Source organism: Panulirus ornatus, chromosome 25, assembly GCF_036320965.1.
Source record: "Panulirus ornatus isolate Po-2019 chromosome 25, ASM3632096v1, whole genome shotgun sequence".
Classification (NCBI taxonomy): domain Eukaryota; kingdom Metazoa; phylum Arthropoda; class Malacostraca; order Decapoda; family Palinuridae; genus Panulirus; species Panulirus ornatus.
In genome coordinates this window covers 10,437,498-10,463,106 of record NC_092248.1, presented here as the reverse complement: position 1 = coordinate 10,463,106, position 25,609 = coordinate 10,437,498, and the positions used below count along the sequence as shown (strand labels likewise).

Here is a 25,609-nt window from a genome sequence, read left to right as displayed (position 1 = left end):
GCACTTTATTTACCTCCTTCCAGAACATCTTTTTATTCTCCCTAAAATTTAATGATACTCTCTCACCCCAACTCTCATTTGCCCTCTTTTTCACCTCTTGCACCTTTCTCTTGACCTCCTGTCTCTTTCTTTTATACATCTCCCACTCAATTGCATTTTTTCCCTGCAAAAATCGTCCAAATGCCTCTCTCTTCTCTTTCACTAATAATCTTACTTCTTCATCCCACCACTCACTACCCTTTCTAATCAACCCACCTCCCAGTCTTCTCATGCCACAAGCATCTTTTGTGCAATCCATCTCTGATTCCCTAAATACATCCCATTCCTCCCCCACTCCCCTTACTTCCATTGTTCCCACCTTTTTCCATTCTGTATATATATATATATATGGGAGCAGGGGGCTGGAAATCCTCCCCTCCTGTTTATAATTTTCCAAAAGAAGGAACAGAGAGGTGGGCCAAGTGAGGATTTGCCCTCTAATACTCACTCCTCTGTTCTCAACGCTACCTCGCTAACGCGGGATATGGCGAATATGTAAGGGAAAAAATATGTGTGATTTAAAGTGTGTATTGGAAATAATCAAGGAAATAATATGTAGGATAGCCAGTGGTTGGTCAAAAGACCAAAGAAGAGTGTGCTTGTGTCCTCCCTCAGTGCACCCATTGGGAAATATTGGAAATAAGTTATGGTGGAAGTACTACAGGAAAATGCATATACTGTAGCATAATTTCGGATACGAAGAATATTTGTGGATTTAAAAAAATGACATTGATATAAAAAACTCCTTTACTAGGAAATGGTAATAACATTCCTTCTTAAAATCCAACTCATTATGGAAATCCTGGATCTTTCAATATCAGCTACAGTACAGTACTATTAAAACTTCCCTGATGCTGCCTTCGAAAGCAATCAAACTAAAGAAATATAGAATTCTTTAAATAAATTTAATCATATTGACAACTCAAGGAACATCTAAACTTAAGATATACAGAATTCTTCATATACAATTAATCATACTGACAATCTAGAAAAACTTCAACTCCTTGGTATCATAATTACCATATAAGAAGAATAACTAAGATATGTGTTTAGTTATACCTGCCATATACATAATCATAACCAGCTTATATGATTCAAATTCATTTGCATGTCTGTCACTAAGGAAGGTATGAATTGGGTACTCTACGCAGAGGACTGACAGTAACTTTTGGTATCAAGAATTTTTTTGCCACACATGGCACAAATACCCTTCTTATAAGCACATCCTTGACAGAAATTGGAACCAGCCTGGTGTACTTTTGTCCGGCAGATTCGACACTCTACAAACTTTGTCTGAAAAGAAAAAAATGAAAATTGTTACATTACTATTCCAACTATCAGCCAGGGAGAAAAATGATAAAGACTAACAGCACATAGTAGTATAAACTGTATCCTCCAAAACCTGGACACTCTGAATGTTGAATTCTCTTAACCCAGAATCTATGAAAAGCTGGTTTGCACATTTTGTTTTGGGGGATGGGAAAACTGGAAGTGTGAGCCATTCTGGGTTGTGGAGATTTCATCAAAGTGGTGCAATTAACATAATGTCTGTGGCTAGTCTAGACATTTAGTGTGATCTCATTACAGGAATTTCCAATTAATTCTTCGAAATTACAAGTTTTTTGTTTGTTTTTTGCTGAAAAAAACTATCCATCAACAGAGTAACACACTGTTTATAAGTATGGTGAAATTATCAATATAGTAAATGGTCATGTTGCAGCACTGCCAGGCATATGATTTGACACCATTAATGACTTAATATATATGTCTCACTATGCAAGAGTGTTATAATTCCCAGTAATATCCCTTTCATTATCTATAAATCATATACAATCTATGTTATCTATATATATTTTCTTTGATGCCTAAGCATCACAAAAATGTGCTATTCCCTTTAACATATTGATTACTATTGAGCACGTGAGTTAAAAAATTATGGGTGAGGAATGAGGAACATTGTTTGAGGTGCCAGCAGTTGCTTCTTGAATAACTACACTGCTGTTTCCTATGGCCAGAATTTTTAAACACCAATACAGCACACTTCAAGTCAACTGTTGGAGGCATCCTGTACTGAATATGACACATCAGCATTCAGTGGGTTACTGGCAAGTAAATATTTCTCGAAAAAAAAAAAAAGTCCCCAGCCAGAGCAAATGGTCTGGGTTTAGGTGGGAACTGGTTTTTATCCCCAAACCCATAAGAGATCCTAATCCCAACACCTTTGCACACCAATCAGTCTCAGTTTGGGAGAATATACTGCAAAAATATTAATGATGGAGTATTCTCTAAAGGAATGTTACACTTTTAGCCTTCTTTGTATATAACAATGACATCTGTACCTATGGCAAAATTTCTAAAATGTATTCATTGATATCGTCTTCAGTACTTTCGCAACTCTTTTAGAGCCATTTCTATTTACCTAACTACAATCCTGAATTATGGCCTCTTACTCCCTTCCGAACACATTCAAGCACATGCTACAAGAATAGCCCTATCTTAACCAAAATTTACATCAACTTCCACCATTGTATCTGTACAATGATAGTTCAGCACCTTACTTTTTAGAACTGCACTCCTCATTAATGTATCTATTTTTTTCTATATATTTTCAGGCTCTGGCTACAATTAGTTCAATAAACTGTTAATAATAATAATAATAATAATAATAATAATAATAATAATAATAATATTAATAATATTACTAATAATAATAATAATAATAATAATAGTAATAATTGGTAGCACCAGAAACAAAGAAAAGATCTCATTTGCTCACATCCATTCTCTAGCTGTCATATGTACTTGACTGAAACCACAGCCCCATATCCACAACCAAGCAAACTAGTGCATTTCTGTGTAGGCCAATGGATTTTCTTAACAAATCCAAAGAGACTGGGTTTTAGGAAAGTGAATAGATAACCTATGGGTATATAATGCTTACAGTATAGGGGTTGAATCTATTTCTTTTGCAGGTAAGAAGCTTGTTCTCATTTATTTTGCGTCCACCACTCTCTGTTGTGTTACGTGCACCATCCTTCCAAGTGTCTGGTGTAATGACCTGTAGAAAACCAACAAAATCAGATCACAACAATAATAACCAGATCATTCTAATTGTTAAAACATATGAAAACTTTTCCTTAACTTCCTCATTTCTCTCCTTGATAGGTTGTGGATCCTATGTTATTGTTCCCTAGTTTCTGGACTTCCTTGAATGGCTGTTTTCTGGGCCAGAATATGTTTTTTCTCTATCTTTATTACGATATCCCTCTTCATTAGATATTCAAATTTGCTCTTGTTACTTTGAATATGGCAATTTAACAGGAACATTTTTATGCTGAATATCCTTTTATGGAAAATATCCACTCATGATTATTATAATTTGTTTCCTGAAGACATTCTTTCCTCAGATTATTCTCCATAATATCCTTAATCTTTCTAAAGTCAACTGTTACACCATTTCGTTTTCCTTATAGAATCATTCACTGATGTACAGCATTTGCATGCAAAGTTTAATATAATGTGAACTCTCTTTCTTAAAAAAACTTTAGTATTTGTGACCATTTGATCCAAAACATAAACATCATTGTTGACTATCCACCCAGTCCTAGATTTTCATGTTGATTTGAATTATTTTCTTGAAAATAAAATCCTGAACCTCTCAACTATGTCCTTGCACGCATGATGTTCCACACAAACCCCGGAACTGAAATCTCTCACATATAATGTACATATAATGTGGAAGAATTCTTTAGCACATGCTTCAATAATCAAGTTACGTTTTCATATGTTCATTTGATTTTGAAGTGTTTCCCTTTCCTACTGGAAATCTTCAAAGCGAATTCCACTGTTACTGTTTCTTTCCACAGGATCAAAAGAATGCTACAGATCATGCTCCTCTGATCTAAATATATTCTCCTTAGGAGTTCAAAAACATGTGTGTCTTCACAATCCATGTTATTTCTTTGGAGCCCTGAAACCAGAAATTTTCCAGATTTCCATAGGTTATGATATATTTTTTACATATATTTTACTTACTTTCACATTAGTTAAAGCCATCTTTTCCTGATATACATAACCTCCACTACTAACACCTTATTTTATAACAATAAAATAAGATTATCCAAATCACTCTCCCCTACAGATATTTTATTTTCTTACCACTACAACATTGTAGAAGAAAATCACTGATATGAATCAGTTATTGGCAGTGCGGAGCTAAACTAGATTTTTGCAGTCTATTAAACACTATCACACACAAGAAATTACCTTATAAGTTTCTCAAGTTGCTGTAAAGGTGTAAATATCCACCCTATGACCTCGATAAGTAACAACCATTTATGTCATAATTCCTTATCAAACATTTAAAATGTACGAGATAGAAACTACTCACGTTACCAAGTTTCTTCTGACACTTCTCACACACCATGATGAAGGTGATAACTTAATACACAGACGGAAAATGAATTAAAGAAAATCCAACCCTGTAAACTGTGCGTATGTAAACAAAAATACGTTCGAGCTCCACTTAAATAGTTAATAGATATATAAATGGACAGAAAATCTCATAATCTATACACTAAATCTTTGGTAGATATAACTGGAAATAAATAATCCCTTCATCATTTACTGATTCTATCAAGTTAATGCAAAGATTTATGAAATAGTACGTCGAGTAGAGTTTAATTATCTTGAAAGTAAATTCTTACATTTCTCCTTCATATAGGCATTTAGGATAAGTTTCACAAATCTGTTCATTCCTATTTTTATTTTCAATAACACTTTTCAGTATATAGAGCAAAACATTTTTTTTCCCACTAGGAATTATATCATGCACCAATGAACTCACACTTCATCGATGATTAATATCTGTCATTATAGGCCATTAGGGAAAGCCTCAATGAACCTGACCCAACCTGAACTGTATTACAGTTCATCTATTATTATCATTGACTCTTTGGCTTAGATGTTGATGACGTAAACCTCATTCCTGTTATAGAGAAATATTTACTTAATCTTATGTAACTTGATAGCGATAAGTTTTTCATATGTACGTTTTCATACGGCATTTAATTACATAAAAGAGGGCAGTTGGTTGCCTCAGGTGGTTGTTCGCTCTGGAGAAAAAAATAGCCATCTGCCGCGTAGCTACTAGGAAGTAAACACTGAGGCAGCAGTTGACAATGTCCTGTTCTAAGAATAATTGACAAGGCTCCCTGTCACAAGGATGGCTTTGTCATTACTCAAGTATTTGGCATTCCTTTGTTTGACCGAAAAGGTAAGTTTTGGTGTAGAATGTGTGTCTTGCTTTCTTCGCATGTCCTGCAGATCTTGTAAAAGTCCTTTCAAGGTCTTTGTAGGTTTGTTTTGGAATCTTTATTTACATTTTTCCTCTGAATAGTGGCTTGGGGGCTTGATAACATGCATTAGCAGATGAAGTTATTGTAGACTTGACACTGGAAAAATCCCAGTAGTGGAAAGATTTTAACAAAATCTACCTTATTGATGTCCATGGAGAGCACTAAGCATGGGGTTAATTGCTTTAGTAACGCGTGGATTTGTACTTCAGTCATATCAGTGGATATACAGCAGCTGAACATTGTTCTGCTTCAGGAGTTGATGGTGAATCAATCGCACAAAATGAGGCAGAATCTTTGGCTTTCATTGTCTTTGTAAGCCAGATCCAAGATGGCAGCTGTTGTGTAAAAGGTTGTCAAATGTCACGTAGACTAGAGGAAGTAGAAAGTAATAGTCATTAGTGTGAGGAAGTAACTCCAGTTCTAGAGATGTGACAATCACAGATTTATCAGAGGCATTAATCTCATTGTCAAACCAATTCCATATAGATATCGACCTGTCAACCATGTCCTAACTTTTGTTCATTATTAATGAATAGTATTAATGAACAGTATAATATGCTACTGCTGGGCTTGTCATTTGTTTCATTAAAGATTTTAATGAAGATGTGAAAATGAAGTTTTACATGTGACGTTGGATGTGTCTTACTAAAGAGATGGTATGTACATAAGTTAATAGAATGGTGGTAATTTATATTTATACATCACTACTGCACTGAATATGAAACATATTTTCTGTAATGAATCACAAAGAAATAGTTTTATAATCATCTAGAATAGCCTTACTTTGTTATTAGCTTTTAGGATAGATCAGTTATGTTTGCAAAGCTAGTGCATTGTTTGAAAAATACAAGAAAAGTAGCAGATTTAGAATACAATAGGAGTCGCATGATTCAGAAAATTTTATTTTAATGAATAAGGTGCTTAGGTTATAGTATAACTGTGCGGGAACATATGGAGTTAAGTGAAACAGAATTAAGTAATGCAATTGTTGAAAATTAAGAGAACATATGGAAACCATACAAGATTTCCCTAGCAGTCCACACTCATGTCTTAAAATGATATTGTACATGCTAAAATTGAGAGAGGCTTCCATGCCTATTTGAAAGATCATCACAGATTAGGTTGGCAGTTTTACTGTGAAAGAACTTTTAAGAGAACATTTTATTTACAATGCCTACTATACATATCATAGTTACTGGTGATAGGATAGCCATTATGGAAAATAGATTGTGTGGGATTCAGTGCATAATTGTATCCTAACTGCAAAATTCTTTTGTAACAGGTTGCTGGTCACTACTGTGAATGGGACCTTTGTGGTAGTGAACAATACTGCTGTGGGGATAATCAATGTTGTGATTATGTATACAGCCTCTGGTACTTTTGGTGAGTATAACTTATTTTCTCTTTGGAAAATAAAAATTCTGCACATTTTCATCATAATTACTGCCCAATGTCTTTTGCATTTTTACCAAGCGGTAGGGTTCACAAAGAATTGTAACACTGATATTAGTGAAGGTCTATATAAACTGGATATATATATATATATATATATATATATATATATATATATATATATATATATATATATATATATTCTTTTTTTTGTCGCTGTCTCCCGCGTTTGCGAGGTAGCGCAAGGAAACAGACGAAAGAAGTGGCCCAACCCCCCCCCATACACATGTATATACATACGTCCACACACGCAAATATACATACCTACACAGCTTTCCATGGTTTACCCCAGACGCTTCACATGCCTTGATTCAATCCACTGACAGCACGTCAACCCCGGTATACCACATCGCTCCAATTCACTCTATTCCTTGCCCTCCTTTCACCCTCCTGCATGTTCAGGCCCCGATCACACAAAATCTTTTTCACTCCATCTTTCCACCTCCAATTTGGTCTCCCTCTTCTCCTCGTTCCCTCCACCTCCGACACATATATCCTCAAAGGCCCAGCCCTCTGTTCTTAACGCTACCTCGCTAACGTGGGAAATGGCGAATAGTTTGAAAAAATATATATATATATATATATATATATATATATATATATATATATATATATATATATATATATTTATCATACTTTGTCTCTGTCTTTCGCGCTAGTGAGGTAGCGCAAGGACACAGATGAAAGAATGGCCCAACCCACCCGCATATACACGTATATACATACATGCCCACACATGCACATATACATACCTATACATTTCAACATATATATACATTTGTATTTATTATACTTTGTCGCTGTCTCCCGCGTTAGCGAGGTAGTGCAAGGAAACAGACAAAAGAATGGCCCAACCCATCCACATACACATGTATATACATACACATCCACAAGCACACATACATACCTATACATTTCAGCGTATACATATACATACATACACAGACATATACATATACACACATGTACATAATTCATACTTGCTGCCTTTATTCATTCCCATTGCCACCCCGCCACACATGAAAAGACAACCCCCTCCCCCTGCATGCTCACGAGGTAGCGCTAGGAAAAGAAAACAAAGGCCACATTCGTTCATACTCAGTCTCTAGCTGTCATGTATAATGCACCGAAACCACAGCTATATATATATATATACTGGTGAGTGCATAATTATGATTTTGATTATATGTTTCAGAATCTTTTCGTAATTTATTTAATGTTCAAACCAAAATTTATTGATGAAAGGAAATTGTAATGATTCAGCCTCCTTCGACTCTTCAGTTTTCCCCAAAATATCAGTTAATTAAGGATTTCATTATAGTAGGTTGGTTTTGGGACTAGTCAGAACCAAGTTGAATTAAAAGCCTGTTTTCTCCTTAGGGTTGGTGTAGTGTTCTTGGTGTTATTGCTGTCTGCTTGTGGTGGTCTTTTCCGATACTACTACAGACGATGGAGCAGTGAAGGCAGTGGACCCCCTTTTCCAACCAATCCAGCTTACACCTCACTTCCAACGCACATCTCCAGTCAGGATCCTCTTTTCCAGGTACACCAATATTTTATATCATTAAAGCTCATTTTCTGTAACATGAGCAATCCTCTGGAGATAGATAATGCATTTGTGATATTTCTTTATATTAGATTTAAGAAAGGCTGGTGAAGAATTGCTGCTGTAGATTATTAATATTAGCATGGTTATTCAGTATTTTTTCATTCAAAAATGGAATTATACTTTGTCGCTGTCTCCCACGTTAGTGATGTAGCGCAAGGAAACAGACGAAAGAATGGCCCAACCCATATGGATTAGTATCTCATAAATCTGTCTGTGAAAAGTTATAAATCTTTTAAGTCTGTGGAAGCCATAACCAGATCTGGCTTTTTCATATATTTGTTTTTCTCTCTCTTCTCTTCTTTCTCTTCTCTCTCTCTCTCTCTCTCTCTCTCTCTCTCTCTCTCTCTCTCTCTCTCTCTCCTCTTCCTCTCTCTCTCTTCTCTTCTCCTCTCTCTCTCTCTCTCTCTCTCTCTCTCTCTCTCTCTCTCTCTCTCTCTCTCTCTCTCTCTCTCTCTTTCTCTTCTCTTTTCTCTCTCTTCTCTTCTTTTCTCTCTCTTCTCTTCTCCCCCCCCATCTCTCTCTCTCTCTCTCTCTCTCTCTCTCTCTCTCTCTCTCTCTCTCTCTCTCTCTCTCTCCCCTTAAGAGATGCAGGAGAAACCTGTTTTCCTTTATTTTGGTTACTCATATCTCAGAATTCACAGCCATATATCTCTAATTTTGTTTTTAGGAATTCATTTTTGTGAAATTTAGTGAGATGTAGCCCTAGTTTGTTCAGACTTACAAAGATTTGAAGAATTTTGAAAAGTTTGCATAATTAGAAGTTTTAGCCCAAAAAGTCAGAAAATAGCCATAAGATTGTCATTTGGTCTGAATTTTGAGCTAAGAGGTAGTCCTTTGAACTTTTGCTTCTGCTTTTGATGCATCTGTTGAGTAATTGTATGTATTATCTTGTTAGGCCCACCTTGATGTGAATAATTTTGGAGCATTGTGAGGGTCAGTTCAAAGGCCACCTTCATCTTTACTATACCCTACTTCACAATGCTTTTATCTTCACTGCCCCCCATTTACATTATCCCTTCATCTTTACTACCCCCATCTTCAGTACGCTCATCTCTGCTACAGCCTTATATGTATGACACCCTTATTTTCACTGCACTCCTTATAATCACTATACCTGTGTTCATTATACATTTCATCACTGCACTCAGATCAAAATCCATCTTCGGATCATATCTTTTTACCACACCTTCATCTTCAATTTACCTTTAGGATCATGACACAGTCATCTTTAACTTACGCTTAGGTTCACTACACCCTCAGTTTACCCTTAGGTTCACTATACCCTCTTCTTCAGTACATGCTTAACTTCATTACACCCTCATCTTTGCTGTATTCTCATCTTCATTACACCCTTATCTGTACTGCACCCTCATATGCTCTACACTTCTTTCTATCCCAAGTTGGCAGAAGCTGATTTCCCTTAACAAGAGACATGCACAAATCCTGAACTTGAATAGTGTGGGAAAGAAAATGGTACTGTAATTAGAGAGATATGCTTTGAGAATTGTCAGTGCTGGTAATCTTTAAGTTAAAGGTCCTTTGAAGTTAATTAATGTAAGGCTCGGACCCGTAACTCACATCTGGCAGATTCTTCCCATAACACCTGTGTGGAGGCAAGTCACACTAAGATTGACCGTACTGGTAATTCCTTCTTCACTCGGATAGGAAAGCTCTGGAATTCTCGTCTTTCTTTCCTCTTCCCCCTTTTCCTATGACCTCTCATCCTCATAGAGCTACATATATGTCTCTGTTTCATACCCTGTTTTCCTCTCACTTTAGATGGCAATGATTAGGACATATTTTGCTCATACCTTGTTGGTCTTTTTGAAAAGAAAAGGTGATATTTGTAGATGTGTTCCAGCATACTTGAACATACATTGGAAGATCTCTTGTTAGAAATTATTATTCATATTTCATAGTGTATCCTTGGGGATAAGGGAGAAAGAATACTTCCCACATATTCCCTGCATGTCGTAAAAGGTGACTGAAATGGGAGGGAATGGGGGGGTGGAAGTCTTTCCCTCCAGTTTTTATTTTTCCAAAAGAAGGAACAGAGAAGGGGGCCAAGTGAGGATTTTCCCTCTTAGGCTCAGTCCTTTGTTGTTAACGTTACCTCGCTGATGCGGGAAATGGCAAATATGTATGTATGAAAGTTCATAATGTATATTATATGTTCGTTATGTTTTCACTAATTGGAAGTGGAGGGATGGACTGAATAGAAATTTTGAGAAATCGGGGCCTGAACATACAGTAGGGTGAGAGTTGTGCAAGGAATAGAGTGAATTGGAACGATGTGGTAACGGGTCGATGTGCTGTCAATGGACTGAACCAGGGCATGTGAAATATCTGGGGTAAACCATGGAAAGCTCTGTGGGGCTTGAATGTAGATAGGGAACTGTGGTTTCATTGCATTACACATGATGGCAAGAGGCTGAGTGTGAATGAATGTGGCCTGTTTTGTCTGTGTTCTTGTGGAGTGGGGTAGCGCCAGAATGGATGAAGGCAAGAAAGTATGAATATGTACATGTGTAGATATGTATATGTTGATATGTATATGCACATGAATGTATATATATGTGTGTATATGAGTGAATGGGCCATTCTTCTTCTGTTTCCTGGGGCTTCCTTGCTGACACGGGAAACAACGATCAGGTATAATAATGAATGATAATATATTGATAGATGTTATGCATTATTAAAATTTTGCCTCATAAGATCTTCACTTCTACCAGATAACTGAAGATGCTGTGAAGCCTGACCTGTAGATTCCAGTGGAGTAAAATTGGTCTTCCTAGATGATCTCAGCAGTACCTCACTTGAGCACTAACAGAATGTGCCAGAAAAAAGTAAGTTCAAAGGGATAAAATTATTTTGATTATGAAACATGGCATATGGTATGAACAATATGTAAAATGTTACATTAACACAATATATTTGGTTATTCCTTGTAATGATACGAAAGTGGATGATTGGAGAATTGCGATATGAATTTTGCAGTAAAATATTCATTGTTTATTTGAAATATACTAATGTATTGGTTTTGAATTAAATTTGTGTAAGGGGCAAATAAACACATTGACAAATTATCTGAAAGTTGTTGGGGAGATGTCCATTGGAATTGATAGCATATTTATGTGGTTATTAGAGTAAGAAATTAATTTTCAGATTGTATTAACATTGATCTTTGTATCATTAGCACTGCTACATCACTACCATTTATTAATGTCCATTTATGAAATTAGAATTATATAGTAGTAAACTAGCATAAATTATGAAATGAATGATTTTGATAATCTTTATGGTCCTTTTGCCATATTGTGTATTCTAAATAAGTACTGTTTTATTACTGATTAACTGGTAACATATGAAGTGTGCTTTGAAGATTTACTTTGTAGTATGTATTGAAAACCGTACTGTAAATTGTATTCAAAAATAACCAAAGCTTAAAAAGCATTAAGTTGTGCTTAACTTTAATGAGTGTAATTTGCCCTTCACTGGAATTAGTAAAGAAATATGAAAGAACACCAGGTGAGATGTATAATTTTATTTTAAATAACATTTTTGTATTAAAACTTCTTAAAAATCATTAAAGAAATGTGAAGTGGTATGGCTCATTTATGCATAGTTTGTGTTGGATGTTAAATATTTTCTTCCAGTCATTTCATGAGCAAGTACATCCTAGAAGTATTTTTTGGGCTGTTTTGGTGTCAGATATGATAGCGTTTACAGTCTGCTAAAGAAAAAAAAATGGTTCTTGTGACACGACATTCAGCTTAAGAGTATTTAGACCCATTTGTTAAGGTTTAGTTATCTGTTTTGACAATAGTTTCATGCTCGTTTTTTCCGTGTTTATGAGTTGCATCTTTGATGCAGTGAAGGGTGTCTATAGGTTCCTTATAATGTGCAAAAGCTTTATTTGTATTGGACATTCATGTTTTCCCATTTCAAGGGTTTGAATTTCAGACATTATATACACATTGAATTTCAAGGAATTTTTAATATTTAAAAGTGATTTCTTTACATGATGAACATGAGGATTTTTACTTGTAAATGTTAAACAGGAAAGTCCAGCACTAAGTGTTTTCATGCAGTTTAAGGTATCACTGTATGGATACAAGTATATTATTTTTCTCTTAAAAATGCTTATATTTTTGGGGGATGAATTCAGGGTTTCATGTATGCTGATGGATCTCCAGTTTTGGAGCTGTTAGCAAACTGAAATCTTGTAAATGACAATATAATCAATTTTCTTTAATAGAATTTTTGTAGCCTCATGAATTTTTCTGTGTATATAATTTTACATTCGTCTATACTTTTCCTTCCATGGTTCCATTCGCTTCCATATCCACTCCTAGTTTTCTAAAGTGCTCCACTTCCCCCAAGTTCTCTCTATTCAGACTCACTGCTAAAGCTGTTAATATAGTTGCTTTCATTCATATTTACACTAATTTCCTCCTTTCACACACACTCCCAAACTCAGACACCAACTGCTGCAGTTTCTCACTTGAACATTCTACAAGTGTCATATCATCAGCAAACATAAACTGACTGGCCAGTCTCCCTGTGATAGACTGTAGACTTGCCGCTCTCTCCAAGACCCTCACATTCACCCACCTCCCTCACCAACCCATGCATAGTCTGATTAAACAACTATTAGGACATCACACAACCATGCTGCTTACCCACCTTTTACTCAAACACCCCTTACTCTCTTGTTAAAAACTCCTCAGCAGACAAAGTCCACTAACACTTACATATATGGAAAGGATAATAAAGAAAGACTGATTAGAAGGATTTACAAGTCATGAGTGGAAATTGCAGTGGTAAAGGGGAGACTGAGAAGATGGAAGGATTGAGTATAGGAGGCTTTGCAATATCAAGGCTTGAACATTCAGGAGAATATGAGGTTTGCATGGGAGAGAATGAATTTGATTATTGTGATATATGGGAAGTGATGGGCTGAAATAATGTGTGGGGACAGACTTTGGATGGTAGTTTCTTGTTTCGTTACATTTTTATAATAGGTAGAGAGTGGATGTGTGCAAGTGAGATTGTTGTACATATTATTCCTGATAGTAACTCGCTATGGCAAGAAAGGCAGTTGACCATAAAAGCTATATATTTTTTTTCATACCTATTCATCATTTCCCACATTAGCGAGGTAGCGTCAAGAGCAGACATAGATATAATTTTACAAGAGATCACAGTGATGCACGTGATCTAGTATTTGTTGATAACCATGAGGAAAATGAAACATATATCGTGTTTCATTTTCCTTGTGGTTACTAGGGGGCGGGGGTGGCAATTGCTGTTTCCTGTGGAGCGAGATAGCAACTGGAATGGATGAAGGCAAACAAGTATGAATATGTACATGTGTATATATGTATATGTCTGTGTGTGTGTGTGTGTGTGTATTTATATGTATGTATATGTGCATATATGGGCATTTATGTATATACATGTGTATATGAGTGGATAGGCCATTTTCATCTGTTTCATGGTGCTACCTTGCTGACGTGGGAAATGGCGATTATGTATAGTAAATAAAATGAATATATTATTATTATTATGGCTGATATATATATATTTTTTTTTCATTTTTTTTCTATTTTGCTTTGTCGCTGTCTCCCGCGCTAGTGAGGTAGCGCAAGGAAACAGACGAAAGAAATGGCCCAACCCACCCACATACACATGTATATACATACATGTCCACACATGCAGATATACATACCTATACATCTCAACATGTACATATATATACACACACGGACATATACATATATATACACATGTACATAATTCATACTGTCTGCCTTTATTCATTCCCAGCGTTTCCTGGCCAGAGCATTAGACCATTTTGACTCAAACCACTTCACAACCAACTAGTAAGGTGTACTTATGTGAAACAGTAGATAGTGCAAATAGAAATGGGAAATTATCAATTCTTGCATCAAATGCATATTGTCAACAAATGCTGTGAATATGGCATTTCATACCAAATATTTTTGTTGTATAGCTGGAGAAAGAATACTAGTCATGTGTCTTATGAATGTTGTAGAGGGGAACTAAAAGGGACTGGAAATCCTCCCCTCCTGTCTAACACTTGTTAAAAGTAGGAACTTGAAGAGCAAACAATGGATTACACCGTGAAAGTTCAGTTCGTGACACCATCTCGCTAAACCAAGACAAAGCAAAATTACATGTATTTCTGATTTTCTTTTATACACACATATTACCTAACATTGAAATGTGAATGACTGGTTAGACTTACAAATGTAAGCCTAAATTTTAAACCCCCTCCCACTTCCTTTTCATGGCAGAATGTGGGGCTGGGTCCACTTCAGTAACTTATATGAAGCCCAAATTATATTTTGGCATTTTTATGAAAATTGTGATTATTGTGTTCACAGACATCCTAATTAGGATTTTCTTTTATTGTAAGGGTTGTCCATTATTTTGACAAAAGTAGTAGTTTGTTATTGGTTCCATTAAATCTATAGTTCTCTGTGATCCTTGAAACTTATAGTCTAGCATCACCATAGAAAAGTTATATTATCATGGTTGTGTAATGACCCATCATCCTCTTATTAATGTAGTTGTATTTCACAACTTGGATATCAATACTGTCCATATTTTTTATAAGATACTGATTTATTGTAGAAAATAAATAGGATTTCAGAAAGTGGCATACATGTATATATAAGTATTTTTTTGATATGTTGGTTGCTAATCCTCAAATACATAATATGAGAGTTTTAATAAAGGTTTATAGTATACTCAATAAATATTTTTTACCCTATACATTACTTGTTATGGTTACCTGTACATTTTCAAATACCCAGCATCTCAGAATTATACTCTCATTTATTTTGAATTGTGAGAGGAGAGGAAAAAGGTGGACAGATAAAAGGTTTACAAATTTGGGTGTACCTGTGCTCTTCAAGCAACATGGGAGGTTGATTTGGTTTATAGCAGAGGTAATCTGAGGATACATCCTAAAGGAATGATAATGTTTGGAGAATGATGTCTTGTAATTATGCACAATATTGGTAAAGTATCTTTTGCCAGTTCCAATCCAAACTTTCCCTTGAGCTAATTATCTGACCATATTTTTTGTAGAGTTGTATGTTAACATGAATTTATGAAAATAAAACTTTTCATTTATTGCATGTACATGTGTAAAAAAAAAAAAAAAAAATAATACTGGCTTTTATCATGCATGCACACTAATGTGGTAAGGGGCAGTTGTTATATCCATCAACAGCAGCTGGGCTACTGTACACAGCCATCTTATTGCTCCATCTAGAAAAACTATATAAAATGTATATTTGTGATACTTTTAATTATATGAAGACACTGTAAAACAAGCATGCATTTATAAAAGACTTTCATTTCTTTACAATTTGCTCATCAGAGTGCGGTTTACTGGAAAACAGTAGAAGGCCTGTTACAGTGTAATCTTGGAATGAGTGTATTTTATTTTAAATTCATGTACATAGTGGATTTCATGCATTAGAATTAAAATCCCAATACATGTACTTGTATTCAATTCTGAAACAAAAGAATTTTTGCCCTGGTCCTACAGGACATTACATTTTGACCAGGGTTAACAAACAATATATGCTCTTGAGCAAATGAAGAAAGTTTTGCTGTCAGAGTACCCTCTGAGGAGCTGATAATGTACTGAAATCCATATGGGTAAAGCATGGTCCCATTATGTATGTAAAAAGGGAGTCTAATGAATCTTCCTTGTTAGGTCTTTGATATTAACTTGCAGCTCTGAAACCCCCTTGCCTGTACACATGAAACTTTTGGAATCTTTCCATTGCAAATAAGAATAGTTTATAAAATGTTCTTCAATCAAGTTATTACTTTTGAGCATTAGATTTTACCAGACTCTCAGGCATGGAGATTTTAATGCATTCTAAATTTTCTTATATGCTCGTAGGGTGTCTGAGTCATATAAGGAATGAATTTTTTCAAACATGAACTTAAAGAAAAATAAAAGGTCATCATATTCATTTGCATAGTCTGCTTTGAGGACATTTATGTGAACATCTACTAGAAAGTAGTATATAGCCTCAATGGTGGCTAGGTAAGTCAGTGGCTTCCCTCGTTGATATCGCCAGAAGAGTGTCTCTCTTCTTGTTAGCTCCACACACTGAAGATCTGAATGGTAGAAAATTAATTCTGCTATTATATGTAGATAAAACATGAAAACCTATCACTATCAGCTTGTTATTGTATCAGATGTCTTCAGATCGTTTAAGGGCTGACAGTGCTTTAAATAAGCAATCCAAGAATTCTTTAGTCAGGTAATTACTAGTAAATGTTGCTCTTAAACAAAGAGTAACCAAAAACCACTTCAGACTGACAGTGCTTCGAATAAGAAATCCAAGAGTTCTTTAGGAATATGATAGTGTGGGTGTTGTTCTTGAAGAGTAACCAATCAAAAATTGCATCTGAAAAGCTGTATGGAAATGTGAAATTATAATGATGATATTATTTTTATCCATACAGAGTGAATATCAACCCAGTTTTAAGCTCCACTGTGCCTGATATACACCCATGTGAAACTGCACTCTCCAGGTATAGATAAGTTACGTTTTCTTGTCTGCATTCTGGACACTATCCATCACTCCAACATCATATACACTAACTCAAGTATCACAAGACCAATCATACCCATGGTAAAAGTTCCACAGAAGAGACACTGGCCACTTACTCCTTACTGTCCTGTGCTCACTCCACAGACATACTGTACTTACATCCCCACACTTCTTTACCCGTAGTCCCACCCAGTAGATGTAGCCTGTTTCTGGAGTGCTTTGGGAGCCCTATAAAAGGGGATCCTGGCAGCAAAAGGTAAGATGTAAAGATGTAATGAAATGACTCTGTACATTATTTCAGAAATAGAATTTTTGCATAAATTATTGATAAGTATAAAGACTTTCACTGGAAAAATAAAATAATCAGCAACTCCCCATCAGTGTAAATGGGTATACTGGACTTGATTATCAATGTACACATTAAATCGTAAGGATCTGTCATATCTCAACTCTTAAATACAGACAGAAATAACAACTGTTACTGCAAAAGAATGTGGAGAGGAAGATCCACCACTATAAATCCTCTTCCTTAGGTGAAGTACAGTGGATACTCAAAGTGAACATATACATGAAGGGAACAACAGAATAGGGCTGGTAAGTGTGCTATGATCTCAATTCTTGGAGCAAATTCTACTTTGGATACTCTGCTGTACAAAGAAACTATGTAATGAATATGTAAGGGTTACTACACTACCTTTAATTCTTTCATCATTATAGATCCTCCTTGTCTGATTCCATGTACAGTCAATAAATACTGCTTTTGTAAATGGGATCAGTGGTTTGGTGCGTTTTGCCTGAGGTTCTCTAACTCTCCTTGTAGTCTGGCTATCAAGGTGTGACCACAAGTCCTCAAGGTGTATGGCATCTTTGTCTGGGAATATGAGTAGTATCTGAGGAAGCATAGAGAAAATTAGAATATTTTTTTTCTTTCATTTAAGAACTGATATGGGTAGCCAACAACCATACAATACTCATTTGATGCAGCAGACTGCCAAGTATTGCATGGTCTAGCTAATGGCAGGGGTACACAAGCACAACCAGCTCTCAGGAGCAAAAATCAAAGTAATACCTATAGAGGAGGGAATGTGAACCAACACTGCAGTGTAGGGTAAATACGTTAAGTTTTGAGGCCTGGGAGAGAACATAAGTCACCACTTTCGATTCAACTCTTTCTAGTAAGGATGCAGAGCTAGACCCAACCCAGAAGTGAGAGCAGTACTACATATAAGGACATCAATCATGTCCAAACCAAATGTGAAATTGCTTTTGAAAACGTATGGGGAGGCTGAAATTTTTTTTTCCGCACTGTGCATGGGATAAATTGTAAGATATATATGGTTGCAACAATGTCCACTGTTATCTAAATTTATGGTGCAATGGCTTGTTCATGGATTTACATGGCTAAATTTACTTTTATAGTTAATCTGTTAAGAATAAAAACATCTTTCATGAAATATCTGTAAAAGTGTTACTGATAAAATATATGTATTAATTATATTGATTATAATAGAATAAAAGCAATATAATGATCATTCAATCAATATAAATGGTACAAAAAATTTAAAACAAGTTTGATAGCAAAAATGTCTACTTTCATCTAAAGTTTGAAAACAATGATGGTACAGTGGCCTCTCCATTGATTTTACAAGGCTAAACTTATTATGTGGTTTATCAGTTTAGAATAAAAACATTTTTCTCTGAATCTGAAAGGGGTTTGAGGGTTACAATTACCTTTATGTTTACTACTAATCTAAAATCATGATACTGTCCCATAATGTTTTTATACTAACATTCTCCTCCAGTGAGTAGTCAGGCAAGTTTGGAAAAGTGTAGATGTTAACATCATCAGGTGCTATTACTGCTGCATGGACTGCTGTACTCTTGCCATCTATCTCTCTTGGATGTTTGATGATATCAATTTGACAGGGTAGCTGTTAAAAAGACTTTTTTTTAACTTTTATTCTAAAATATCTGCAAAGTTTCTATTTGCCTGCAATATATGAGCTCTGTATAAAAATATTTATGTTTATCTCAAAGTGCTTAGAAAGTTTTGCCATATTACTATAACCAAATGGTTTAATTTATCTTTGATGTCTTTCATAAATGAAATACAATACTTTCATAACTAGTATAAATTACCTTTTAGATTTGAGCTATATTTTACAGTATTCATGCCCATGTAATTACTTATAAGTTATGGGCTGCCACACAAAAACTGTCTGCTGTATAACCATAAGACCACGTTAATCCTCAAAATGCAAGGCATGTAAAAAACAAGCATAGATGACAGTGGTGCACATCAATGGACACCATAATGTTCACATCAACCAAATTCCCCTACCTCTTTAATTATTTATAATCAACCCAGGACCCATTTTTAAAATGGACTCCTAGAGCTCCAAGGCTGTGCTACACTCAGCAGCAGGGACGGGATGAAATTCTATGAAGTATGAAATTCTTTGACGAGACTGTTCAGTGCTCTGTTTCACCAAGGGATGACAATATAACTTTGCCAAATGAGACCTTTCACTTGCATTGTAATATCAAGCAGGTGGAGTCAGGTAACACCAGACTGTCTCAAACATGCACTAATTCAACAGGAGCATCACATCAATGATTCTAAGAACTCTGGAACTGTAACCTACCCTCAGCTTTGGAATCTTGTCAGCAATACTAGGTAGAGGGATGTAGCATGTATAGCAGAAATATTTTCTTGATTTTCCACACTTTAGGCAAGCACTTCTTCCATCTAAAGAGTTCAGAAAACTAGAATCACTAATTTTCATGTTAGAAAATGAATTCTCTAAATTCCTTGATGGTTTCATAACTTTGACTTGGTAAGAGTTTAACTTTCGAAGATCAATAATTTTTTCATCTTTTGTTTCTTTATTCATAGTTTCATTACTATTTGTTAACATGGTACAAGATGATGACCTCTGAAGTTCTTGGCTTCGGTTCCTATGACAAATAGTCTTGTCTTCATTCTCATGGAGAACCCCAAGCTGCATGACTTACTTTAGAAAAAATCTTAATTCTTTCTATCCAGCTGGAAAAGAAAAAAGAAAGGTTAAAGGTGCATTCTGTGAACATCATAATAAGGATGAAAACTTCAAAAAGAGAAGCATTAAATAATATTCATGGCAAAATCATTCCTCGTAAGTCCTCATGAGTAGGCAGGATGAGACTGATAAACTACAAACATCTATTTTGCGTATAATCAAGGATGGGGATCCTTAGGCAAGACAATAAGGTAAGGTACTGATCATGGACATGTAAAATCAACTGAATACAGCAAACTCTTAATCCTTAATACGTTACTAAATCGTAAAGGTGTTGTGGAGAAATTGTTGTTCCACATCGATCATGCATCATGTACCTACCACTGCAGCACAGAGATCCTTTTACTGTTTGTTTATGTTTATGGTTGCGAGAAGTTGTTGAAAAATGAAAAAAACAGATAATAGTTTATATTACTTAAGTTTCCTTCCAACCATTACTCGATTTTTTTCTAAATTAACCAGAGGTACCTTACTTACAAAAAAACAAATTACCTTATCAAAAAGAAAAATATATATTCACATGCCATTTTCGAATGTTATCGGGACTGAAATGTCGGATGAAAGGTGATCGCTAATTGCTATCACTGCCGAATGTATTTATATCATCGCATGTAAAGCAGGATATTATGTGACAGTGTATATATACCATCACATGTAAGGCAGGATATCATGTGGTAAGTATCGATTCGTAGTTGTTAAGGTGACCACCAAGTTTCAGAAGATAGTTACAACAGACAGGTTTCGCTAAACTGCAATACAAAAACAGTATTGACACCAGACCAGATTTAACAAAGCCTTACATTGCTTGATCATGTAGTAATCAGAGGGTACCCATTGCGTAATATACCACAAGCGATGTAATTATCCCGAATTTGAAAATAGTGCCTGCTATCCATTAACGTCAGATGCAACAAAACAATGAACTGTGCCTAAATATATGAGAATAACACATTGTATGTCATCTGAATTTCCTTAATTGTGTTCACTTGTTTGGAGTAATTTGGAAAGATTCGCAGCCAAAGAAAATAGGTTATTTCTTAGGACTCGCCAGGTCTGTCTCCCAACATCGGCATACATTGTGTTGTCAGCATGAACTATTTCTTTCTTATGAAATTAAAGAACGCACGAGAATGATATAAAACTAAGAAACAGTAGAAAGTTTTTTTCCTCTAAAAGAAAACAAACTAAGGTGTGGATGAAGCGTGTTTGTAAACGCTAAAAAATAACCTGTCTATCCTGAACGGTATGCCACACATAATATATTTAGTTTTTTGTGTACTTGATTTAAGGGGTCTGGGTTATGTGTGTGTGTGTGTGTGTATGAGAGAAAGTTGACGCAGGACAGTCAAGTGCTGCGGCTACGTCTATTAAGCAGACTGTTGAGAAATCTAATTATATCACATCAAATATCAGTAACTAAGAAGAAACATTCCCTAAGACCTTCATCAATTAAGAAGCAACACAAACGCTTATGATATAAAGAAACCCGTCATTGTAGATACCATATATGAAATTCTTATACCCTAATTAGAGCTTAAACGAAGTTTGGATACTTTTTCAGTCATGGGTATGATAATTGCATTTTACATTTGCTGTTATAGATACAAAAATATGGTATTTAGACAGTTCTGGCGAGAGCATCAACGCAACGAAAAACGTGGCAAGAACGAAATTGGTTTGTAAAAAGATTGGTATGGAGTCACCTTGGTTGTGGAAACGATTTCTAGATCAGGAAGTCATTAATGAAAGATAACCAACAGGGTGTGTGTCTGCAAATATGCATAGGAGTAAATGACGGTATATATATCTGTACAAGGATAAGAAACGTATCATTACAAGTGTTAAACTCTCTCCCCATAGTATAAAAATAGTAAACACACCTTAGCCCATGCCGTGTACCCAAGGTTAATAGAGGGGAGAATTAGATTAGAATTGCTGGGTACACCGTAGACCAGCATCCGCGACCTGTGCATGCGTTCTGTCAGTAACACATATCACCATGATGCTAGGATGGAGAAAAGTAACATATATCACCATTATGCTAGGATGGAGAAAAGAATATGACGCTTATCATCGTCACTTAATGACACTTATAATTGCAATAAGGGTGACCCGAGATCGCTACCTCTGTCGATAGATGTTAAAATGACCAACCATAGAAACAAAGAGGGAATTTGGATGCTGTACACCTTAATACTCAAGTATATAGTGATGATTTCAGCACTGATATATGTAAACCCAAAGCTCTATATAAATGACGGAGTTGTCAAAACCGCCCAAGCCATGCCACCAATGTGCTGATTTTAGCGGTTCCCGCAGTCTTACAAAAATGCGCTCTGCAGAAAACGTTTTTATCTTTAGTAGTTGGATTATTGCTAACATCTCTTGTTTCTTTTTTTATTGTAACATGTTATTTATGTTTCATAAAGCAGAAATATTACACATTGTAAACACAATGTATGTCGATGTTTAGCATACCGATCTAGCCAGAGAAGAGGGAGGTACGGAAGCAAACTTTTTCATCGGTTACAAATATTTTCGATTTACTGTAGACTTCGTTATGCCAGCTTATCTGAAGATAACTTAAGCAATTTGGAAGTTTTAAACTGTATCATTCTGCTATGTTTGGGCAACTTTTTTTTGTTATTTTTGCATATTTTGGGTTTTGTCACACCGCTACCTGTAAACAGAACATTGTGATTGTTTGTTGCTTCAACTTGCCCATTCTCCTCTAGTGTATGTAAGAATCATTGGTGTATCTTATACTTTATAGATACAGAGGCATTATAGATAAACCCAAAGTGAGTAGTAATGATGGATGACAGTGGAGAAGAGAGGAGAGTAAGGCAACGAAAGAGGAGCCAGACTTCACAGAAGCAGGAGAAAATATCGCCAGACCGACAAACTACTGAAGTGTTTGAGGAACAGAATGTTGGAGGTTAGTTTTTGTATCTGATTCAAGTAAGTTATTGTTTTTATTAATGCTAAAGCTCTAGACTGGTGATTCTTTGAGAGGTGGCGATTTTACCGGCAATAATCCGGTGTAGAATCCTAATCGTAAAATTAGGCAAAGGTTCATTTTATCTTCTCATTGTCAGTACCTTGGGAAGTGTAATTTATGTTTTGGATGTTTTAAATGATTTGTTTTGCTTCCAGAAGTTCTTGCGGAGGATCGATTCATCTTATTTTTCATGTTTACTTATATTAGATAAGGTAGTAGTTGTATATTAATAACCGTGTGTAATTAATCTAGAAATAAGTAATGTATCTTTATAATGTCAACTGGACTACGTAAACCTCACCAAACCTTTTGATCAGTAAAAATCTAGTAACATTGTATGTTCAGTGTTGTACCAATGACATTCATGAAAATGTAGTACCAACATGGCACGGGATGTCGACAAACAGATGACATAGTGAATTACCTTGTGATTCCCAACATAAGACAAAAATGTTAGTGTAGATCTTCACTCAGATCGGCTGAGGCGAGTTGTACATCGTTTCTGTTGATATGCACACATGTATTACCTCATTTTGATTAATTCCACATTTTCTCTGATGTGCATAACTTTTATTGGTGTATTTAACATTATGCAGTTTAATGTAATGCATTTAAATCACTCACAAGTATTATTTTATTAGAAAAAACAGCACTAGCATTGCAGAACATAGTTAATTGTATTCAAAGCTGAAACGCTCAGGCAGTTACTAGTGACATTCATGAAATTAACATAAACCTTTGAAAAGCTGTCCTAACCTCCCTAATTGCTACATATGAAGTAGCTTGGGATATAGCTATTTATGCTAGGTTATTGAGAGTCAGCACGGGTCCTGATGCAAACAACCAACTCTTCCCTCCTTGATGTGAGGAGGGCTATGTGATGTCCTTAGGGCAGTTTCTCTTTACTTAACCTTTTGTAGGAATTAGATATAAAAAAATATCATTATAAGATGATAAGCTCATAAGGAAAGCAAGAGGCATGTAGTGTTTCATATAATGATGTTGTATTTAATTTTTTTTTTTACCAACATTTAGAATAGTTGAATGGGATTGAAAATAAAGAGCTCATGCCTTGGCCCAAGGGTGGCAAGCTCATCGCCTCCTTCTTATTTGGGCCTGTATGTGTCTCAGGTTCTGCTGTATATATAATTTGTTGTGGTAGCAGAAATATGTGCAGAGGACAGATCTTATTTCATTATAATTTTTTCTTTACATTTGAGTGAGAAGGGTAATGAACAAGGGATATTAACCATTTTACTTGCACATCAAAATTAGCTTTGAATTTTGTGATAATGGTAAATGCAACTTGGCTCCACTTTTTTATTAGTTTTGAATAATCCTGAGTGATTTTTCTGTGCAGTGTTGGTGTAGGTTTTAGAGGATTCAGCACTTGCAGAGTATGATTTGGAGCATTATATTTAATTGAAAGATGAAAGTTAAGATCATGTTCATTATTCAGAGCAGCAAGAAAATGGATGTGAACAGATGCTGCTTTCTTCATCTGTTCCTTACATTACCTCATAAAGTGGGAAATGTTAATCAAATATGAAAAAATAGATAAGGTGATGTTATTGAGGAAAATGTGAAGTAAAAATGGATAAGACATTTGGAGTAAATCTACAGAACCTCTAAGAACCTAAGGTAACCTCATTTAGTGGCCAAAATGTATACAGATGATCCCTGATGTGATGGGGTTACATTCCGATAAACCCAACATAAATTGAAAATACATTTAGCATGGTCATTTACACTTGTGATTGCATGTCTGACTGGAAGCTGCAGCTGGCTGCTGCTGCACAGCATATCACTAGCCCGGGAAAAGATCAAGATTCAAAATTCGAAGTACAGTTTCTATTGAATGTGTATTTATAATGCATCATCGTAAAGTTGAAAAATCGAAAGTTGAACCATTGTAGGTCGAGAATCATCTGTAGTAGGAATACACTGTATGACCTTTAAGTTGGTTTGTTGGTGGGGTTCGCATGGTTGCTTGATCTGTCGTGTTTGCTGATATTCAGCTGGTATGATTGATGTATTTTGGCAAGAATGTTAAACCATGACAAAACTCAGCTGCGAGGAGGTCAGGCAAGGTTTATGTGAGTTTTGTTGATTTTTGAAAGTGTAGCTCTTAATTTGATATAAATTAACTACAGTATCCCAGAAATAGATAACTCTTATGATATCACCCAAATCATTATTGTCCATTGCATTCCTTAGAATTATTTTCTATAACTTATTATATTCGATAAATACTGCACGAGAACTAAAGAACAAAATCAATCATCAATCCTCAAGGATTTGTGAATCTCTGAATGATGGACCACATGCTAGATCTGCAGACATCCAGGAGGCAACCACTTTCATTACTGTGCTGATGAATTCATAGGCTAGGGTGGGTTGCTACATGATTATTGAATCTCTGAATGAGGACAGATGTTCAGGTAATTGAAGAGGGTGAATTCTGGTGGATACACCCTATTATG

At 35.4% G+C, this 25,609-nt stretch overlaps 4 protein-coding genes across 9 annotated transcripts in view; 2 read left to right on the top strand and 2 right to left on the bottom strand.

Annotated features, from left to right (window-relative positions):
* Nucleotides 1-768: 768 nt before the first annotated feature.
* Nucleotides 769-4,584, bottom strand: LOC139757259 (cysteine-rich PDZ-binding protein). The gene is made up of 3 exons (XM_071677573.1): nt 4,430-4,584; nt 2,981-3,097; nt 769-1,332 (listed from the first exon to the last, which is right to left on the bottom strand). Exons 1-3 carry the CDS (start codon nt 4,463-4,465, stop codon nt 1,183-1,185), a joined length of 303 nt encoding a protein of 100 aa, XP_071533674.1. The 5' UTR covers nt 4,466-4,584; the 3' UTR covers nt 769-1,182.
* A 371-nt stretch (nt 4,585-4,955) lies between these two features.
* On the top strand, nt 4,956-15,242 carry LOC139757258 (uncharacterized). The gene is made up of 4 exons (XM_071677572.1): nt 4,956-5,314; nt 6,679-6,779; nt 8,229-8,391; nt 11,190-15,242. The coding sequence occupies exons 1-4, from the start codon at nt 5,264-5,266 to the stop codon at nt 11,220-11,222; spliced, it is 348 nt and encodes a 115-aa protein (XP_071533673.1). The 5' UTR covers nt 4,956-5,263; the 3' UTR covers nt 11,223-15,242.
* A 670-nt stretch (nt 15,243-15,912) lies between these two features.
* On the bottom strand, nt 15,913-20,503 carry LOC139757257 (tRNA-uridine aminocarboxypropyltransferase 1). Of its 4 annotated transcripts, none has more exons than XM_071677568.1 (5): nt 20,447-20,503; nt 19,712-20,112; nt 18,857-18,997; nt 17,761-17,956; nt 15,913-16,626 (listed from the first exon to the last, which is right to left on the bottom strand). In XM_071677568.1, the coding sequence occupies exons 2-5, from the start codon at nt 20,072-20,074 to the stop codon at nt 16,382-16,384; spliced, it is 945 nt and encodes a 314-aa protein (XP_071533669.1). In that variant the 5' UTR covers nt 20,075-20,112; nt 20,447-20,503; the 3' UTR covers nt 15,913-16,381. The 4 variants fall into 4 exon arrangements, with proteins under 4 accessions (XP_071533669.1, XP_071533670.1, XP_071533672.1 ...); XM_071677569.1 differs by having other exon boundaries at nt 20,385-20,465; XM_071677571.1 differs by having other exon boundaries at nt 20,443-20,463.
* A 159-nt stretch (nt 20,504-20,662) lies between these two features.
* Nucleotides 20,663-25,609, top strand: part of LOC139757252 (lipase maturation factor 1-like) — a 39,757-nt gene continuing 34,810 nt past the window's right edge. The window contains exons 1-2 of one of the 3 annotated variants that reach the window (XM_071677551.1): nt 20,663-20,799; nt 22,899-23,063. In XM_071677551.1, coding sequence (XP_071533652.1) covers nt 22,937-23,063 — 127 coding nt within the window. In that variant the 5' untranslated portion in view covers nt 20,663-20,799; nt 22,899-22,936. Of the gene's footprint in view, nt 20,800-22,599; nt 23,064-25,609 lie in introns of those variants that run through there. The other 2 variants (XM_071677553.1, XM_071677552.1) reach the window with 2 other exon arrangements.

What these genes read in the sequence shown, in the direction of transcription:
- LOC139757258 (XM_071677572.1), top strand. Translation starts at nt 5,264, where the DNA reads ATGGCTTTGTCATTACTCAAGTATTTGGCATTCCTTTGTTTGACCGAA. An exon ending in TACAGCCTCTGGTACTTTTG is followed by an intron (nt 6,780 to 8,228) that starts GTGAGTATAACT and finishes TTTTCTCCTTAG; the next exon opens with GGTTGGTGTAGTGTTCTTGG. An exon ending in GTCAGGATCCTCTTTTCCAG is followed by an intron (nt 8,392 to 11,189) that starts GTACACCAATAT and finishes CACTTCTACCAG; the next exon opens with ATAACTGAAGATGCTGTGAA.
- LOC139757257 (XM_071677568.1), bottom strand. Translation starts at nt 20,074, where the DNA reads ATGCAGCTTGGGGTTCTCCATGAGAATGAAGACAAGACTATTTGTCAT. An exon ending in ACAAGATTCCAAAGCTGAGG is followed by an intron (nt 18,998 to 19,711) that starts GTAGGTTACAGT and finishes TCTTTTTAACAG; the next exon opens with CTACCCTGTCAAATTGATAT. An exon ending in TAATGATGAAAGAATTAAAG is followed by an intron (nt 16,627 to 17,760) that starts GTAGTGTAGTAA and finishes TCTACCATTCAG; the next exon opens with ATCTTCAGTGTGTGGAGCTA.
- LOC139757259 (XM_071677573.1), bottom strand. Translation starts at nt 4,465, where the DNA reads ATGGTGTGTGAGAAGTGTCAGAAGAAACTTGGTAAC. An exon ending in GTCAGAAGAAACTTGGTAAC is followed by an intron (nt 3,098 to 4,429) that starts GTGAGTAGTTTC and finishes GGTTTTCTACAG; the next exon opens with GTCATTACACCAGACACTTG. An exon ending in ATAGATTCAACCCCTATACT is followed by an intron (nt 1,333 to 2,980) that starts GTAAGCATTATA and finishes TTTTCTTTTCAG; the next exon opens with ACAAAGTTTGTAGAGTGTCG.